The sequence below is a fragment of the Myodes glareolus genome, chromosome 25 (genome assembly GCF_982192425.1).
Source record: "Myodes glareolus chromosome 25, mMyoGla1.1, whole genome shotgun sequence".
Taxonomy (NCBI): domain Eukaryota; kingdom Metazoa; phylum Chordata; class Mammalia; order Rodentia; family Cricetidae; genus Myodes; species Myodes glareolus.
In genome coordinates this window covers 36,949,052-36,969,349 of record NC_142050.1, presented here as the reverse complement: position 1 = coordinate 36,969,349, position 20,298 = coordinate 36,949,052, and the positions used below count along the sequence as shown (strand labels likewise).

The 20,298-nt window shown below is 45.3% G+C and overlaps 1 protein-coding gene across 1 annotated transcript in view; it reads right to left on the bottom strand.

Annotated features, from left to right (window-relative positions):
* Nucleotides 1–20,298, bottom strand: part of Tbxas1 (thromboxane A synthase 1) — a 165,107-nt gene that overhangs the window by 112,584 nt on the left and 32,225 nt on the right. Inside the window, exon 3 of the mRNA XM_087901627.1 lies at nucleotides 18,075–18,127. Within this exon, the coding sequence (XP_087757753.1) occupies nucleotides 18,075–18,127 (53 nt within the window). The remainder of the gene's footprint in view (nucleotides 1–18,074; nucleotides 18,128–20,298) is intronic.

The window sequence follows — 20,298 nt, the reverse complement described above, 5'->3', positions numbered from 1 at the left end:
CTGTATTTTCCTTCCAAATTAGATGTTAACTTTGAGAAAAGTGACAGGAATGAAGCTCAATTCTGGGGGATGCATGGTGGCCTCTGCCACCACTGTCGACTGAGCGCTACTCCATTCCTGTTCTGTGTTGGGAGTACTATCACTTCCTACCCAGCTTTCTCATGCTCCTTGGGAAGTGTCTGTATTTTCCTTCCAAATTAGATGTTAACTTTGAGAAGAGTGACAGGAATGAAGCTCAATTGTGGGGGATGCATGGTGGCCTCTGCCACCACTGTCGGCTGAGCGCTACACACACACAGATATCACCGCCAAGAAGACCGCACCTAAAGATGGGCCAATGGGGAGCACTTATGAAGGTGAGATAGCCATCCCCTCCCCCTCCGTCTTGTGCCATTGGGAGATCTGGGCAAAATACGTGAAGAGTCAAGGAGAGGTCACAAAGTGGATGTCCTATCTCAGAATAATTAGCAGAGGATTCAGGGTAGAGATCATTGCAGTTGGATCTGTTGGAGGCACTGGGCAAACCCTTAGAGTATCTAGGCTACTGTCTCTGTATCTGGTAGATGTCACAAGTCTTGGATTAAAGCAAGTTTTCAGCCCTCTTGAGAACATTTCTGCTGACTGCTAGGAACATGCATGTGTTCTCTAAGTAGGTTTCTAAGCATTAGAGACAACAGGGTGGTTGTCATATGAACAACAACAGGTCTGTGGTCATATGAAACCACCCTAGAAAACGGCCAGAGAGATACGGATCCACCTGGGGAGGCCCCAAGAAGAGGAAGAACCATTATGATTTTCTCTGTGCTGCCCAAGCCCACTCCACCCTTCTGCCTGCTTTCCTAACCACCCCACCCCATCGGCACCCATGGAAACATGGATGAGGCTTGTTCTGGGAGATTGGAACTGCCACAATGGTATGCAGTGTGGATAGTGTCTAGGCTTCCTCAGGGGACTGCCTGTGTTTCCAAAAAAGGCCCTAAACTTGTCTGCTGGGAGTCACAGGTCCAGGCAATGATCTACTTCTGAGTCTGTGGCTGTTCTGTCATTTCTGGATGTAGGCAGGAAGATAGCCTGCCTGGCTCCAGCCCTCAGAGTCTTCATCTGTAAGATGAAGCCCCCCACCACATCCTGATGAATTATGACTACATTAAGATATAGTAAATCTTTATCCAAAAGCAGAGCGATGGATACAGGAGAGAATTGGGCAGCAAAGGGGGAAAATATTTGAAATAAAACCTATAACAATAAACCTCCCTCCTCTATTGTGTACACCCGCCCATTTAATTTATTCAGTTAATAAAATATATTCCCCAGAGGAGGACAGACAGAGGTAAGCTGCAAGCCAATCTGCCCGTGTGAGCGGGGTATGCATGTATATCTCATAACAATAAAAAAAAAGAGTAATTAAGAGATGTATTGAAGTGTGTAGAAATCCTGAAGGACACTGAAGATTCCAATCCAAGTTAGTGTCCTTGTGCAAATTTAATTCAATCGGGAATAGATAAATAAAAATAAAGAAAAAAACAAAAACAAATTCAGAACAGATGTTAGGCAAACGATTTTTTTTTCACAGTAAGAATCATAAACATGAAAAGCAGCCTATAAGGCAAAGTTGTTGATGCCAACAGCATCGAGCCACTAAATAAATAGTTGGATGGTACCACAGGGACAAAGGAACATTAAAATAGTCATTTGGCTGTCCCTGAGAATTTTTGCCTATACGTTACACCCAGGCATGGTCTTGGGTACTGGAGGGAGTGTGTGTGTGTGTCTGTGTGTGAGTGTGTGTGTGTGTGTGTGTCTGTGTCTGTGTGTGTGCCTGTGTCTGTGTATGTAGAAACACATAGAATATACCCTTACTTGAAAGTATATTACAAAATCACCTGCTGCACAGAATATAAATAGAGAATATAAATAGAGAGTCTAGTAAGGGCATTGACGCTTCTGCGAAGACAACGAAGCCAGAGGAAGAACCCAATGCCAGCGAGGGATGTGCTGTCCTGAGCTGAGTGTTAGAAAGCCCAGATGTGTGACAACAAGAAAGGGAAGTTTTAATAAGAGATCCAGACCCAACCAGGGAGCAACAAGGGCAAGGAGAATTTTTAAGCACAAAAAAATAGTGTTTTAGAAATGGAAGTAAGCTTCAAGATGATCAAACACACGCACGCTCACACACATACATGCACGCTCACATATGCACACATGCATGCATACATGCACACACATGCATGTACACACATATATTCACGTGCACACACACGCACATACACACATGCACGTGCATGCACACACATGCATGCACACATTTCATAGCTAAGAAAATGAATACATTTTCCCTGGGATCCTATCTAGAGACAACAGGATGGGAGGCACCATCTCCTGAGAACACCCCTCACTCAGGAGGATGCACCAGGGCAGGGATTCTCTAGAGACACAAAAACGAGAGGACCCACATACCCACATGGGATTCAGGGACCCAGCCTTGAGCAGCTGAGCAGGGATCCTGATGTGTATGACCTCCCCTAAGACGCCAACTGACTACAAGAAAGCCTTTGAAAGTCAGGCCAGAGGAGTAAAGACATTACAGCTAGACTCCTGGATCCTTTGGGGGCTCTGAGTGACCTCCGAGGCCCACACCACTGGACCTGTGATAGAGACAGTTACTCAGGTATGTTGTAAAGGTGACCGAATGGCTGAAAGATTCATGGGACTTCCTAAGAATAGCTGGGTTAAGACCAGATGATGGCTTCTAATCCTGTGTTCTTTCTGGTGCCCTAAGCTGACCCCAGGGAGGTAGGGTACAGGCAACGCCAACACCCTGGGAGCAGGAGTGAGGTGGCAGACCAGCAAGGACCCTACCAATGCTCTGTATGGATGGGGCCCACTAGCCCCACAAATACACGTTTTCTCTATTCATCCTTCAAATCCCCAGATGGCCTTCACAGTATACATCAATTTTGTACTTTAATGGGCTAACTCCTGATCAGGACAATCATGATCCAGCTTCCTCTAAGCTTTGATTTTAAGAGTAATTTCGCCTTGCTCTTTTTGTCTTCTAGAAGATAACCGGTTACCCAAATGAGCAAAATAAGATCTTTCTAACATTTGAGGTTTCCTTAGGGATAAGTTTATTGTGAAAAAAATATGTACCAAGAGGTAATTCATTTAGTCAGTCAACAAATACTTAATAAGCACCTGTTATGTACCAGACAGCGCTCTAGGTGTTTGGAATAACAGGATGGGCAAGAGATAACTTCTTATTGTGGAATAAGAGAGCTTCAGATTAACAAAGAGATTCATATATGGTGGCTGGTCTTTTAAAAAATGTAATGGCTTCATCCTGGCATCTTCATACATATGTGCCGTTATAGCTGGTTTTCATTGACTGCCTGCTCAGACACTCAGACTGCCTCTCTAGCTGGTACCTTTCCTTCTCCGTTTGTCCCTTCCTTCTGGTTTTCTATCAAATGTTTTCCAACACCCTCTCTATCTCTCACCTCTCTTTAGATCTTCTCTTCCATTCCTGAGATCCCCTTCCTAGTTTCATGACCCCCCCACACACACATATTTATAAACATATACTTTAAAGTCTAGGTTCCACCAGAGAGAAAACATCTTTCTGAGTCTGGCTGATTCACTTGCTATGATGATTTCTAGTTAGATGTGGTTTTCTGCAAATATCATGGATAATTTTATAATGGTAAGCCTGGTTATCAACTTGATTGTGTTGAGAAATGCCTAGATTAATAAGGCACCTTGGGGGGTGTGTCTGGGAGTTGCCATTGCACCATGAGGGCTCTGTCTTCACGATGGCTTCATCTATTTATGGATTCAAAGTTTTAACAGACTACTTAGAGGTAGTGGAAACTACAGAAGGTGGGGCCTCGTTGAAGAAAATGTCAAGATATGTCTTTGAAGCCATATACTTCCCTGAACCCTTGCTGTCTTCACTCTGTTCCTTGACCACCATGAGGTAAACAGTCTCCTGCTACCACCTCGGTGTGCTGCCTCAGCCTGGTCTGCAACCTCTTACATCAGTGACTTCCTGTGGCCATGATTAAAATACCAGGGCCAAAGCAACTTCTAGAAGAAAGAGTTTGTTTTGCTTTACGGTCCCAGAGGTTGAGTCCATAATGGTGTGGGAGGCATAGCAGCAGGGACAGGATGCTGAGAGACCCTGTCTCATATCTCAGCTGCTAACCGGAGAAAGAGAGAGTGAACTGGAAGTGAATCGAGACTACCAATTCTCAAAGCCCATCCCCAGTGATGTACTTCCTCCAGCAAGGCGCTGTGTCCTAAAGGTTCCTTAACCTCCCCAAACAGAGCCACCAACCGAGCGTTTAAACCACAAGGATATGGGCAACATTCCTCATTCAAACCACCACCTCTCTGAAACCATATGCTTGGATGTTTCTCCTGTCATTATGCCAATGCAGTGGACAGCAAACTACTACACCATATAACCCGGTGCACACTGCTTACTGCCTGCATGCCCTATTCATCTTAAAGACGCTCATGTTTCTGCATTGCATGATTAGCTCAGCCAAACTAAAGTATTGTTGGGTGGTTACAGGAGAGACTATACTGGAAGGATATATCCTACTCTTAAATTACAACGTTTGATATGTGGATGGACCCTGGGAACAATGAGAAGCGTCTCTTACAGTCGTAAAAGCAAAGAAGGTAGCCCACAGCGTTATCATAGGTTCTTAAAGAGTCTATAAAAGAGGATGGTTTTCTGGAAGCCCTGCGACGGTGGGCAGGTGAGAGACTCAGGTGTTAGGCAGCAGGGAAATGTAACAGATTTATTAAGAGCACAGCAATATGATGGACCTGAAAAACACAGACAAAGGCCTAAGGCCCAGCATGAGAGCTATGATGTCACAGTGGCCACACATGCTATGCATGAAATGATGACAGGCTGTGAAGCCAGGCAAACATGCACACTAAATACTGGGAAGGCTGGCTCTGGGGCTTGGGAAGGGAGGTGGAAAGGTTCAAAGGTCAAAGGGAACAACGCACAAGCGGAGCACACAGAAGCATGGCCCCAGCCTCTCTATTGTAGACAGAACAGACCTGCTCCCTCCCACCAGGGCATTTTAAATAGAGACAGTGGGCACCCACTGGTTGTTCTGCTAATTCACAATGGCAAGAAAATGACTCCTGTCAATGTTTTTCTGTTGTTTGTTTGCTTAGTTTTTTTTGTTTGTTTTGTTTTTGAAATGGGGTCTCGCATAGCCCAGGCTGGTCTCGGACTCTATGCAGCAGAGGATAGTCCATCTATACCTGCCTCGGATTACAGGAGCATGCTACCGTGTCTGGCTAGTGGATGTTGTCTTACATGGAATTTTACCATTTATTAGGTCTGTGTTTCCACTCAAAGCCTGTTTTCCATATTCTACTCCCAAAAGATATTACGGGACACGAAAGAATCCTGTGGTCAAATAAGCAGTGAGCCTTGAGTTTCCCACTTGGAGACTTTCCGAGCCTCTTATCCCACGAAGCTCACTGAGATATCGCAGTCACGAAGGCTGTGTTCCTTGGACTCTGCTCCTTTCCTTTTTATTTTCCATGCAGCGACCATTATTGTTGGTGGAAGTGGTCCAAAGGACATGCTTTGAGAAGTGAGCCCATTAGACTATCCTGGGATAAGAGACGGAAGATTCCAGAGTCCAGACACACCCTGCAACTCCTATCATTCCCTTCCCTTTCCTCTTGTTGAGTGTGATCCTTAGAGGGTTTCATTCCTAAATCACAAAGGATCTACTGTCGTCAAGAACTCTTCTTCTATCTCAGTGTCTACACCCCCAAATCTGTACGTTGGCATCCTAATCCCTTAGGTAATTATATTCAGGGGTAGTCCCTCTGGGGGTAATTATGTCATGATGATAGGGCCCTTTTCAATGGATTAGTGCCCTTAGAAAAGAATCCCAAAATTGCTCCTTTATGTCAGAAAACTAACACCCACCAGATACCCGACCTGCTGGTGCCCTGATATTTGAGTTTCCCACACCCCAGAACCATGAGAAGTAAATTTCTATGATTTGTGAGTTACCCAGCGTCTGGTGTTTGGTAACGGCAACCTGGGTGGACTATGACCTAGTCAGTTCAGTTGACTACGGCAAGCATGAAATCCTTTTCCCTTTGCCATGTGCATGGTGTCGCTGTTTTATCCTCAGGACAAGAATTAGTCACTTTCCTTGTGGCTGTGACAAAAAATGGCTTAAGGAAGCAAGGTTTGTTCTGGCTCACAGTCTGAGGCTACAGGCCACCCCAGCAGGGAGGAACGGAAGCAGAAGCTTGAGGATGCTCGCGCTGCATCGGCTGTCAGGAAGCAATGATTGGAAGGGCTGGTGCTCAACCCCCTTTTTGTTTATGATTTACTCCAGGATCCCAAGCCATGGGATGAAGTCACCTGCATCTAGGGTGCATTAAATCTGCCCTCCTCAATTAGCAAATTCTAGACTCCCTCCCTCATTGTTATGCCCAGCGGCAGTCAGTGTTCACCACCGCAGAACTCAAGGCTGACATCAACGTCTTAAGTGGATTCACTTTGTTCTTACAACTCAAGTCTTGTTCAATTCTGCCGTCTTTCCTACAGAACATTTCGTATGTAAAATTTCCCATCTGTTTTCTTTCCCGTTTCTGATGATTCAAACCTCTGTTTTCTCACCAAGGCTAATAGAATGTTCTCTATGAATATCCAATATCGCATTTCCCCAGCATACCCTTATTGCCTGCTCTTCTCCGTTCTATCCTAGCCAAATCTCTACACCCCTACCAAAGCTTAAGTGCCTGGGTGCATGCTTCTCGGTGGGCCCCACTGCGTTTGGACATGTGGAACTAGCCAACCTCTGTCGGTGACGATGTTTGTGTAAGGTCTCTGGAGTACAAAGGGGCATCTCCCTCACCTCCTCTAGCAAATGGTCTCAAAGTTGGAATGAGAAATGGTCAAGGTGGTCAATTTTGTCTTGTATACACAATAAGAAATGTCCTTTAATGAAATGGCCTTTGTGTCAATTTCAGTATCTGGCTTTGTCTGTGAAGCAGGGGCCATCAGTTCAACAGCCAATCTTCCGGATCGATTGTGGGTACGAATAAGTTCACCCTTCCCCAGCGCAGATGAAACCATTGTTCTGAGCTACTTATGGCACCTTGGGCCCCAAAGCCCTGACAGCTCTCAGCAGGTTCGGATGTGGAGAAGGGCGGCATTCAGGATGCTGAGGAGGGAGATGAAGTATCCTCTTAGGCTCCAGGCTGAGGGGGACAGAGATGAGAGACTGTTTTCTCCATGGGCGATTCGAAGAACCTAACTCTAGCAGAGAATGCAAAGACTCAAGGGAAGCACCTGAGCATTTTTTTGGCTGATTGCGGGAGGAATCTGAGGGCTATGTTGGCATTGGACACAAGCTGTGGACTGGCAGTGAGGAAGAGATGGGACCCTGAAGAGTTAGAGGCAACCTTAGAAAAGTAGATTCGCCACCTCTTTGGTGGTTCCTGTGCACCAGGCGCTCTATTAACAATGTACAATGCTGCATTGGTGTGTGTGTGGGGGAGGCAGGAAATCCTTCCCACTGTCAACTTGTTGGGAAAGGCAGCTTCCACCTGGTACCAAACTGCCTAATCCCCTTGCAATTGAGTGGCACCTAGAGATAATGACAGATGTTGTAGCTCAAAAGACCACAGTCTGCTCCACCATCCACACATCCACCTCGCACGCAATGACAGGCTGTCCACCGGTCACCGATTGGGGGCAAGCGTTGGGTTCCTCCTTAGGAAAAGTAAGAATCAGGCCACCAGCTAACAGTGCTTCCCTAGTGGTTAATGTGGGGTCTGGAGAAGGTGTCAGAGAGCCAAACCTTTATAGATAGACCCATCAACTGAGAACTGAACCCGGGACAGCAAAGCCTCATGTTGTGGCTTGCAAAATTCTTGCAGTTGGAAGACAAGATGGAGGAGACATTGTTAGGAATGGGGCCTTGAGATGCAAAGAACAATCAAGGAAGTTATTTTAGTAGTTAAGCTTCTATTATCCGCCCTAGGCATGGAAGCGTCATAAAACTCGGTGGTGTCTTGCTTGGGAATTGCTTTGTGCACATAGCTGTGGAAATGTTACACATAAGGCTGATCAGGAGTAATTGGAGTGTGTGGCAAACGACTCAGACTCCCCAAGATTTAAGGGTCCTAAAGAAGAAAGGAGGACTCGGCCCATTTTAATGAAGAACTCTGATCGTTCAGAATTTAGAATTTCACATGCGTGTGATGGAGGGCATGTGACCTTGTGTGTTTGAGTGTTTAGGCTAACACTCGGAGTCGATTTAGTTTTAGGCATTTAGATTCCATACTTCATTTTCTGCTGGTAAGGAACAAAGTTTCAAACTTTTTTTTTTTTAAAAAAATCATTCAACGGTTTCCTCTCTCTTCCCTTTTCCTTTGCTCTTCCTCCTCCTCCTGCTCGCTCCTCCTCTTCCCCTCCTCCCCCTTCCTTCTCTTCTCTACTCCTCCTCCCCCCACTCCTTCTATCCACCCCCTAGCCTCCCTCCCCATCTTTTAGGATTTTGTTTTGTTTTGCTGTTTTGTGTTTTGAGGCATGACCTGGTAGTGGCATAGGAAGTATTTCAGGGTCTGGAAAGGACTCAGATAGAGATTCGGAACCGAATCTATATATCCGCAGCCTGGGTTGGCCTTGAATTTATGATTTTCTTGCCTCCACTTCTTGAGGGCTAGGATTACAAGTTCTATGCTATCATGGCTAGATTATTCAGGAGTTTCAGAGAAGCAAAAAAAAAAAAAAAAAAAAAAGGATTCTCTGCTCACAAAATAGTGATCAGAGAGGAAATTAAGTTCGATGTGATCAGGTGTTTTCTGTTTCTTTTAATTAACAAATGATTTTTTTTTATTCTGAAAGCAAAGATGATCTGTCCATCTTTTTGGATAGCATAGAAATGCTGTTTAATTTCTCAGCTAATTACGGTTAAGAGCTACCAGAATTGGATAAATATGTGTGACACTTGAGGCTATGTGCAGGAGTTCTTGACAGGAGACATTTGCATAAAGCTCGGTAATATCAGGACTTACTTCCAGAAGAGAGATGCCTTGACAAATGTCACAGTGATTCATGACAGTGTTATGTAACTCTATTATGCATTTTGGGTTGAACAACTTGGATTTGTTGCAGGTACAATTCAATTAAATGGGGATTTTTTTTTTATTTGAACTGATTAGCTAGAGACGGAGCTTTTTTACAAAACTCTAATGTGAGCCAGTCTATTGTTTGGGAACACATCTGTGCAGCTTGTCATGTGGGAACAAAGGAGTTATTGATGCTACTACCTCTGACTGTCACGTTGGAGGAGCTCGCTCCCTCCCACCTTGAAACTGGTGCGTGCGGCTGTGCTGTAGATGTGGATGCAGAGGCATCAAGGAGGACAAATGGGAAAACCTGTAACTGATGTCCCCCCCACCATGGGGCTCCACTCATCCCTCCAGGCTGCTCCATCCCTACCTTCAGGCCCTACCGTGGGTCAGATCCCAGGAATGCAATAGCAGACCATTTCCCTTGGTCTGGATGTGCCCGGAAAGGATGGGCATTTTCCTCACAGGTGGTACTAGGAACGAGAGCTGGATTTGGAGTTTGGGCCAGTGCTGTGCTCTGAGTCTCAGAACTGAGTCTGGTATGTGATTCATCCCTGGGCTCAGAGCCCAGCTTGTACTCCCACTAGCAGGCTCAGAGGACACTCAGGGAGTCCTAATGATCAAGAAAGGCTTCCTCGGTGGCTGCGTGACTGTCACCCGACTCCTGTCCAGTGACCTCCTTCTCTAGGGACAGCCTTCTCCTGCCCATTCCACTGTGGCCAGTGCTTGCTAGAACACGGAGCTTCTACTTCTTACCCTCCATGTGTGTCCAACCTATAGCCCGCAGGCTGCATGTGTCCTCAGGTAGCTAGGCGTGTAGCCAGGCACATTTGTAAGCCTTAGTGTCATACTGTAATGTCACAAGGTCGGACACCTGCGGAACACTGCACATTACCCACCAGCTGGAGTCACCTCCCTGTCCAGAGCCTCATCTGTTTCCCATTGCTAATCCACCCCGCTGAAAGGGGTCACTCTCTCTGCTGCCCCATTTCTTTGGGAGTATTTCAGTCATGCTATGCTGAGCTAGGAAAGCCACCCGAATTCCTTAGATGACTTTACCTAGTGCAAAATAGCTTGGATGTCCTAAGTTGTCAATTGATACATTATTTCTGTGAACATCTTAGCTTAAAAGATTCTGGGCTAGGACTGGAAAGCAGTTTCAATAATAGCTGAGTTGTGTGGTTTGGAAGACAAAGAAGACGATGATGCTGTCGGGCAGGAGGCACTGGCCCTGGGCTTAGAGCCAGGGGTGTGAATGCCACTTCCAGAGGGCCAATGCTGCCACTTGGATATGCTGCAGCTGTCCACAGTGGACTCTTGCTGACTTTGCCTGAGCTTTCTCAGAATCTCAAATCCCTAGGGATAAACACACACACACACACACACACACACACACACACACACATTTTTTCTAACATAAACCGAAAAGAGTTGAGTCATCAACTGGAGGTTGCCTAGTTCCTACCTGGAAAGGATGTGGATATCACTTGGTCTTTTGCTTTTGAATTAATGGTCTTGACACACTAGTGGTTGTCCTGGTTGGATTTTGTCAAGTTGATACAAGCTGGAGTCCTCCGGGAAGAGGGAAACGTAATTGAGGATTGCCTCTATCATATTGATATCGTATCATACAGATTGCCTGTATGCATGCCTGTGGGAGGGAGGGAGGGGCAGAGCCATCATCAGGCAAATGGTCCTGGTGGTATTACAAAGCAGGCTGAGCAAACCAGGAAGCAGCCTTCCTCTTTGACCCACCTCCATGTTTCTGCCTTGAGTTTCAGCTCTGACTTCCCCTTATGATGGACTGGAAACTGGGAACAGAAATAAACCCTTTGTTCCCCAAGTTGCTTTTGGTCATGGTGCTGATCACAGCAGTAGACACCGGATAATGCAGTGGCTATAAAATCAGTTTAGAGAGCTGTGAGTGGCTCTCGTTTGTCTTCTTTTTCATGAAGCATTCCCAGTGGTTCTTACAGAGTAAATAAGGCAGCGTTTTACAAAACTCCCATTTCCTCTGAGTGTCTGTGTGTGAGTGCTCACACGTGCCCATACGCAGGCCTGAGTCCTGGATCGCAGCGGTCAATCTCTGTTTACTGAGGTTCATAATAAACAGAGTGTCAAGGTCACTGGTCCAGTTCAAATCTCTCATTTACCTCTAAGCAAACAGATGGAAAGTGAATGATTGGCCTAAATCCATTAAGCTAACAAGCGGTGGCTAGGAACAGTAGAAGCTGAGATTTTTCACACTCCCTACCATATTCTGTTGAGTACTTCTACTTCAAATATGAATTAGTATACATTTGTTCCTTCTGAGAATCAGTCACAAAAGCTGGGACACAGTCGTCATCAAAATACAAAGCATGCTCCATGACTATCGCTGTTTGGAATCAACCTAGATGCCCAGCAAAAGCTGAATGAATAAATAAAATGTAATGATATTTCTCCCCTCTCTTTCTTTCTTGCACTCACACACGTTCGAGTTTGTTTAGCCATAAATAATGAAATTATAAAACTTGTGGAATTGGAGATCGTCATATCAAGCAAACTAAACCAGACTCAGAAAGAAAAGCATTCTCTCATTTATGGAATTTAGATTTAAATATAAAGATTAGGAGGGCCGTGATGAGAGGAGAGGTCAAAAAAGAGAGAAAGGGAACAACTCAGGGTGATTGGTGAAGGGAGGGAGACAAAGGTATCATAAATCTGTAGCATCTAGGTGTGTGTGTGCATGCATGTGCATGTGCACCTGTGTGTAAGAGAGAGGCGTGAGAGCAGAGAGGGAACTATGTGAAGGGAGGAAGGGAGATACTGAGAAGAGGGAGAGGGTAGGAGGTTAGTTAGTCAAATATGTACAAGGTGTAATGATACACCTACATAAAAATGTCAGAATAAAATTCATTATTTAGTATGCTAACAAAATATTTATAATAAATATTACAATAAATATATATAATTATATGATATAATTAAATATTATGATATATTATGTTATTAAAATATTATAAATATATAATATATAATTTACTATTATAATAAAAATGTCTGCAGCACCCCTACTTTGTTACAGAGCGAGGCTGGGAAGAGTAGTGAATGGCAGGAGATAAATGTGCTGAGAGAAGGGCCAGATCTGTGGATGGAGACCAGGAGACAAGATGGTCCATCCCATAAAGAAGAACGGGAGTTTAGAGCGAGTCTGCACCAGGGATAACAAGAAGCTATGGCACTGGAGGGTAAATGGAGAATCCATTCAGATAAGTTCAAGGGAAGTGTGGTCTGAGGATAACTGTCTACTTCCCAGGCCATGCTCTCGGCCTGGAGACAGTTGTCTTGCTGGGCACTTCCCTCCTATTCTCCAGGGTCTTCTACGTCAGCCTGTTCTGTCATGGTGGGCACTTGATAAAATAATGGCCCCTAAAATTCTGTCTTGGGTAGCGTTTCCATTGCTGTGGCAAAACACCAGGACCAAAGGCAGCCCAGGGAGGAAAGGGTTTATTTCAGCTCACACTTCCATATCTGAGTCTGGCACTGAGGGAGTCACAGGGGAGCTCAAACAGGGCAGGAAGCTGGAGGCAGAAGCTGATGCGAGGCCATGGAGGAGAGCTGCTTACTGGCTTGCTCTTCATGGCTGGCTTGCCCTGTTTTCATATACACACCAGGACCAACTGCCCTGTGGGATGGGTCCTCCCTCACCAATTACTAATCAAGTCTGCTATGGGACAATGGTTTTACCCTGTAAAGACTTGTTTCTTGTACTTGTTTAATAAAATGCTGATTGGCCAGTAGCCAGGAAGGAAGTAGAGGCAGGGCAACGAGAACAGGAGAATCCTGGGAGGAGGAAAGATTCAGTCTTCAGTCTGCAGCTGTCACCCAGACGCAGAGGAAGCAAGATGTGACTGCCTTGCTGATAAAAGGTACCAAGCTACGTGGCTAACACAGACAAGAATTATGAGCTAATATAAGTTACAAGAGTTAATAAGAAGCCTGAGCTGATAGGCCAACCAGTTTATGATTAATGTAGACCTCTGTATGTTTCTTTGGGACTGAACAGCTGCGGGGCCAGATGGGACAGAGACCTCGATCAACACAAGACAGTACTCTACAGGCTTACCTAGAGGCCAGAATGGAGGCATTTTCTCAGTTGCAGATCCCTCTTTTCAGATAGCTCTAGCTGTGCCAAGTTGCCCTAAAACGAGCCAGTACATACGCAATAACTGTTTAAAAACTCCAGGGACTTAAAACTTGTGAACTTACAGGCCTAGTGTTTGTGACTAACCTATCTAGGTCCATGAGGACACTGAGATTTCACTTATGAGATGACGCCCAATGGCTATGCCTCAAGGTCATTATGTCTCACACTCACTCTGGTTCCAAACCCACATGGCCTGTTTTCTACCACTATCCGGCAGCCTTTGGTAGAGCTCCGTCCAGTCGCCAGGCCCCAGGAGCTCAGCTGCTGTCTCAAGACTTACATTTCATTGAGTAATTCAGCCATAGGTTCCCTTCACCCCTCTCCCTACACTCTAGGTTACATTTTTAAATCCAGTGTATTCCGATGTTTCACGTATTTATGCGTATTGTGTGTCTGTCTGTCTGTCTATGTCTCTATGTATTTTTGTCTCTCTGTGTGTATGTGTGTCTGTCTGTCTATCTGTCTGAAAACCATCATCCACCACAATGCCAGCAGGTCATACCCTTTCAATCCTTTCAAATTCCAGTGTTTTTGCTCCACGGTAGTCAGACAGGAACTCCCCCCCCTGCCCGCCAAGTTGGTGCCCTTGCCCTTTGACTGCACAGGGCTGACTTCTCTCTGCCACTCCTGGCCCTCAGCTTAGTGGATGAACACAGTAGTTAAGGGTTCTTGCATCAGCTGTCCACCCATCAGCCACTTTCAGAGCACAAAGGCTCCTAATAAACGCCATGGAATCTGAGTTTCAGGCCACCTTATTAGCTTCCTCCAGAAGGCCATACTCTGTCCCAATGCATTCCCGAAACGCTCCACTTTCTCCCTGCCTCCTGACAAGGTGGCATCAGAGCCCCCATGCTAACTAATTAGATCAGGGTTCTAACCCTCCATTTAGAAGCAGAGGCGACACTTGCCCTTTCTGTAGTGTGAACTTTGAGGTCACCTGCCAGTCCATCCTTGTCAAAAGGCATATTTGCATGCCATGTTGATATTTTTTCCAGCGGGAGGACCCATAGACCCCTGGAGACCGATTGCTTTAGGTCCTCAAAATTGCACAAGTGCTCTTGGAACACCAGGTGCTGCTAGACACAAGGAGTCTCACGTGTGGCATTCCAGTCTGTGAAGCCAGTAAGGCAGGCATTGCAAAGGGACAGAGGCATCAGACACACATACAGGCATCCCGAAGGGATGAGGCATGAAAACATGGCACCAAGTCAAGTGGAAAAGGATGGATTTTTCCAGGGGAACCCTCTGGAAAAAAAATCAAGGTGTATCTTATATGAGTCAACTTTCTGATATGGTGACCAAATACCTAAGCTATTGACTTATAAAGAGAAAAGGCTTCTTCTTCTCACTGGTTTAGAGTTTCAGTCTGTGGTCAGATAACTCAAGGCTTTCAAGTGTCCAGTGAGGGGCTGGATAGGAGTAAGAGAATGACCATGGCAAAGAGAGCTGGTCACCTTGTGACCAGGAGGAAAGAGTAGAGACAATGACTGGAGTCCCACAGTCCTCTGTGAGAGTGTACATAGAAGGACTTTAGGGGATCCCCATCAGGCCCCAGTTCCTGAGGACTCCACAACCTCCCAATATCACCACCCTGAGAACAACACCTTGTACATATGTTAAATATAAAGGGCTACTTTCTTTAATATGTAAAGAGCTTTTACAAATAAATGAGGAAAATACTACCTCAACACAAAGTGGCAAGAAATAGCAAAACGTCGTAAATTTTAAATACATAAATAATGTTCAAAGTTGCTTATGATAAATAGGTACCAATTAAAGCAACGACAATATGCCATCAAATGCTAATAAACTCTTGACCACTTATTTTAGTGGCAGGTATGCGAAGAATCCATTTTTTTCATGTTTTATTTGTTGGCGCAGAAGTTGATATAAGCCCTAGAGAGAGCAATTTAGTAATATCAAAATAAAAAATGTAGATAGTCTCTGACCTAAAAAATTCCATTCCCAGGGATCTATCCTACAGACAGCCTCAGACAAGAGTGTAATGATGCGAATTTGAGAACTTCCACTGCAGTATTGCTTGTGAAAGCAGCAGGCATTGCTCAACTGAGAAATTATTTTTAGAGTTAGTTTTCTTCCATACAATTAAATCCTTTGAAAAATAACGCAGAATTTAATAAGGAGTGTGTTGGAGGAGAAAGTCCTCCCGAAGACCATTAATGACCACAGCAAACCGGAAGGGCAGTCCTTCCGCATCTTCCACCAAGTACACGGCAGAAGCTGGAGACCGAGTACGATGTAGACCCAGGTCAGCGTATATCCATACGCTCCTTCGTGCTTTGTGGACAATAAGCGGCAATCACATTGGCCTATTTGCCAATTCATGTTTTTACGGGAATACGGGAGGTTATGCAACAAAGCTGGCTCCATGGAGGGACACCGGTGCATCGGGGCCAGGTGTCAGGTGCCGGGAATGAGCCGCACGTTCCAACGAGGGGGAGCAATGTTTGCACTCGAGATCGAAATTAAAGTGATGTGGAGGCCAGTAGAAATGAGAGGGAGGCTCACTGAAAGCAGAGCTGCTGAGTGAGTGCTTGAAAGATGGATGAGGTCAGGGAAAAGCGGCTTCTGATGGAGGCCTTTAGTCGTTGCTAATGAGCTGAACTTAGGGCCCGTGTATCTATAAGGAATAGTCATGGCATACTAAAGCGTCCTTCTTTCCTGCATTGCATAGTCTGTCGCAAATTGGTGGGGGCATGGTTTCTACCCCGTTTATATTTAATCACCAGTGATGGTGTTGATATCATTTTTGAGGACATTGGGATGGAACATGATTTGGAGCAGATCCTCAGACCAAAAGAGACTATGGGTAAACGTTAATTGCTTTTACCAGTGATACTACAGGGCAGGTCAGAAGGGACCGAATACCAGAGCTAGAAGCCGGGAAGTGTGCACAGCAGGCAACCTGGTTTATACTCAGATTCAAAGGAGGATGTAGTTTACACAGACCCAGCAAAGCCACCAACATAATTAGATACTTGGAGAAAACACTTCTTGATGGCAGTGGTAGGGCTAGCAATGGCAGCAATAACAAACACGGATACTATCCATCCCTCTTGGCAAGATCCTTCACCAGCAATGTCTTCCCCCTCCTGCCTCCCCTGGCTCCACTTAAGGAGTCCCAGACTCTGACCAAGCAGCTATGACAGGTAAGTAAGGCTCCTAACCACCACCACAGGTGGCTTTATTAACGTGCAGTGGTATTGGGCATTTTTTGCTGCACACATAGCTCTCCACAGACAGGCTGTGCTGTCATGGGAGGGCTTGGTGCTGCTCTGGCCAGCACTTATAGAGTGAGATGTCACTTGCTCAGTGAGGAATGAAACCTACTGGATTTTTCAAGCTGTAAGAGGACCATGATATGATAGACCCCATTTCCTGGTCATAAAAGCAGCCTGAAAATCAATGTCGTTTAAATAGAATTGTTTCCTAGAGAGAGAGAGAGAGAGAGAGAGAGAGAGAGACAGAGAGACAGAGAGACAGAGAGAGAAAGAGACAGAGACAGAGAGACAGAGACAGAGAGACAGAGAGAGAAGGGTCTTTGTTGTTCATTAACCACAGTTACAGCCCTCTGACGTCTGACTCAGGGAGCCCATTATACTACAGGTAAAGATCAAGAAGAGTCTTTCAGGTTTGATGACAGCTCAGACAGAGGCCGATTCAGCACGGTCACTCCTACCCGACCGCTAACTGGAGGGACCAGGAGAGGACCCACAGAGGCGGCAGACCCATCATTTTTTTCTGCAGGAGAAAAGGTTTTGTGCGAAGAGATTATTCCATCATTTCCCTTTTTCCACCAGAGGTGGGAACAAAGAATAGAGATGATACTGCAATTTTGATCTTTACAACCTCATTTGAAATTATTCTCTGTGATTTAAGTTTTCTGGAAATGAAAAGGATAAATTGTGTGAACTTAGTTAAAGTTGGGAAGAAAAGTTGATTGGACAGCCTGTTGTCAAGGAAACCAATTCTCTCTCTCTCTCTCTCTCTCTCTCTCTCTCTCTCTCTCTCTCATGTGTGTCCTTTATACTCTTCACCTGACATTTAAAAATAATTCTTATGTACCCAAAGCTTCTACGCTAAAAACATAAGCAATAAAAAAAAATTCTCCAAGAAAGTAGTTTCTAGAATTTAAAATCAGGGAGAACCTTCTCTGACTCTGGTGGAAACAGCATCCTTCTGGATCAGAGACAGGTGGTCACCAGGTCAGGGTCAAGGCCACTGCAGAGTGAGGTTAAAAAGCACTAGGGTAAGAGAAAAGGCAAACAATTCAGCCCCTTGATCCTTTACTGAGTATCCTGCTTAGAGTCAGACGCTACACGTGAAAAGTAACACCTCGAGTGAAGTCCTACATTCAGAGACCAGAGAAGAAAGGGGGGGCTATTATTTAAAGACAATTGTTGCCTCCCTGCCACCACACGAGATGAGCGTACCTCCCCGCTCCATGCTCCATCACCACCAAGCTTGGCCAAGGGACTTTGCTACCTCACGGTGGCCACAGCATGCTCCCTGATCCAGTCATGAACTTGACAGGAAGGATGCCAGCAAGTGCACTCAGCAGCGTGCCTTTCTCTCAAGTCTCTGCCTTCCGGAAAGAGCACCCAGCCCTCTTTAGCCCGGGGGGATGACATTCAAATGTTCATGACAGTCCTGGTATTGTCATTACTTCCACATCAGTTCAACACAAGAAATCAGAACATATACAAGAGAATCTGAATTTTCCCCTTACCCACAGAGAGGTCCGTATTGCTCCCTGAGTTCCAATTGGCTCTCCCAAAAACCCTGGAGAAAAATAAAACAAAAAACGCAGCACCATGGTAAGAATAAGACTGAGCAAAATTTCAATGATTCTAACTTATTCAGAGAGGAAAAAAACAGAACAGCAAGAACACAATTACATAAACAATAAAAGAAGGATCACCATTGTACTGCATTGAATGACTATAGAATATTGAGTAAAGAAATGGCTTTTAAAAAAATATTGCTGAGTAAAACCCTCAGCAGCTCTATTTAATGGGCAGAGGAGACCGCAAGCACTTAAGCTATCTGCATATAATTGCTGCTCACACATCTGAAAACTATTTGCTTTCACGTCTACAACATCCCTCTCGGACGTGGCTCATGTTTGCCAAGTCCTCTTCCGTGGCCCTCATGTGTGTAAACTTCTGAATCTACCCAAAGGACCACAAATTCCAAATTCTGATGATCTGAGTTCAGTGTCAAACAATGGATTCTGAACTGAAGGCCCTCAGCACGGCTTTTCATAGGCTGAAACTTTGGGGTACCCGAATTTGGTGGAGGTCAGAACACGCTAAGTCCTTCTGCTGTATGTACGGAAGTGAATGTACGGAGCACAGTTAATAAAACCCCAGAGACAGATGTTGGGGTTCAACCTGAGGGTCAGAAAAGCAAAACAGCCAGCCACGGGCTCTTACCTCTGCCTCAGTTCGAAATGGCGATCCTGCTTCCTGAATCCTCAGAATGAGACCTTGTCTGAGCGCTGGCTCCTCCCATTTTATATCCCTCTCTAGGGCTGGGATTAAAGGTGTGTACCATTACTGCCCAGTCTCTATGGCAAACTAGTGTGGCTACTGAGATTACTGCCTGGTCTGTAAGGCTGACCAGTGGGGCTGTTTTACTCTCTGATCCTCAGGCAAGCTTTATTTATTAAAATACAAATGAAATATACAGGAAGCATAAGCAGGTGTGATAGGCTATCATGTGGGCAGGCATTGTTAGTGAGATGTGGTGGAAAGGACATATATGTGAAAATGTGCGTGTGTTGGGAAGGAGGTGGGTAGAAAATGCTAGAGCTGAGTCATAGGGATGGAGGGCCAGAGAGCTGTGGGTTCGAGAAACCACATGTCCTGCCTGGAACTATGCCCTGTTCTCAGTAACTCTGCACTTCACCGTGAAAGCCTGAACTATATCAAGAAAAACCTGGACAAACCCAAGAATAGAGGGTAAATTCAGGGCCCCACCCACAGACAGAACTACATTCCACAAAGGAATGCAGAGAGAAGGGAGAAATAGTCATCATCTCCCTACCCCAGGGGTTAACCCCTCTCTGGTTATCCAGTGCCAAGTGGTCAGCCCTGAAATCACAGACAAGTAGGTAGCACTAAATGGCCTGAGCAAGTGTCATCTATGCATATTTATCTATTAACTAAAGAAGACGAGGTCATGGTTTTGAGAAGGAACAACGGGGGGCATATGGGAGATAATGGAGGGAGGAAAAGCAGAAAATGATGTAATTATATTTTAGTTTAAAAAAATACAAGTACCTCAGGCGGGTGTCCAGGAGATTAGTACGTCTACGTTTTGATAAACCTCTCTAATGATCTGACTTCCCAGCTCAGGGAAAGAGGCAGCATTTATGAAGCAAACGTGGCGAAGCATACGCCAAGGAGTGATCTGTGCCTTTGCTGTGCTCTAGAGAGAGCATGAAAGTTTATATTCACAGGGACGATGGGCTGAGAAGGACTGATGTAGACACTCTCCAGAGCCAGCCAGCCAGGGGTCTCCTTACATGACGGTTATTCTGTCTGCTTCCAGATGTTAATAGCAAATACATTTTACTCAACTGACTATATCTGGTCATTTCCCCCACCTCCAACGTGTGGGATTTATTTTCTTTCACTTTCCTATACGGTTTGTTTGTTCTCCTTTGACACTTTTAGCACCCTTCACACTTGCTTCAAGAGGGTGTAGAAGACCTGTTGGGGTGACAGCTCATGGTCTTAAAAGTTGTGAACCGGGCACCCCAGAGGGAGGGATGAGAGAAGAGGGTGTTCGCCAAGCAGGGGAGATAGAAAAAACCAGCAACAAATGGTGCAGAAAGACAGAGAAAGAAAAAGAAAGGAAATTGAGAAGTGGCAGGCAAAAGGCCAGATGTAGGTCATTCTCTGCCTAGGGGGTGGAGCAGTGGCCATGCAGGGGGAAGGGTGGGGAAA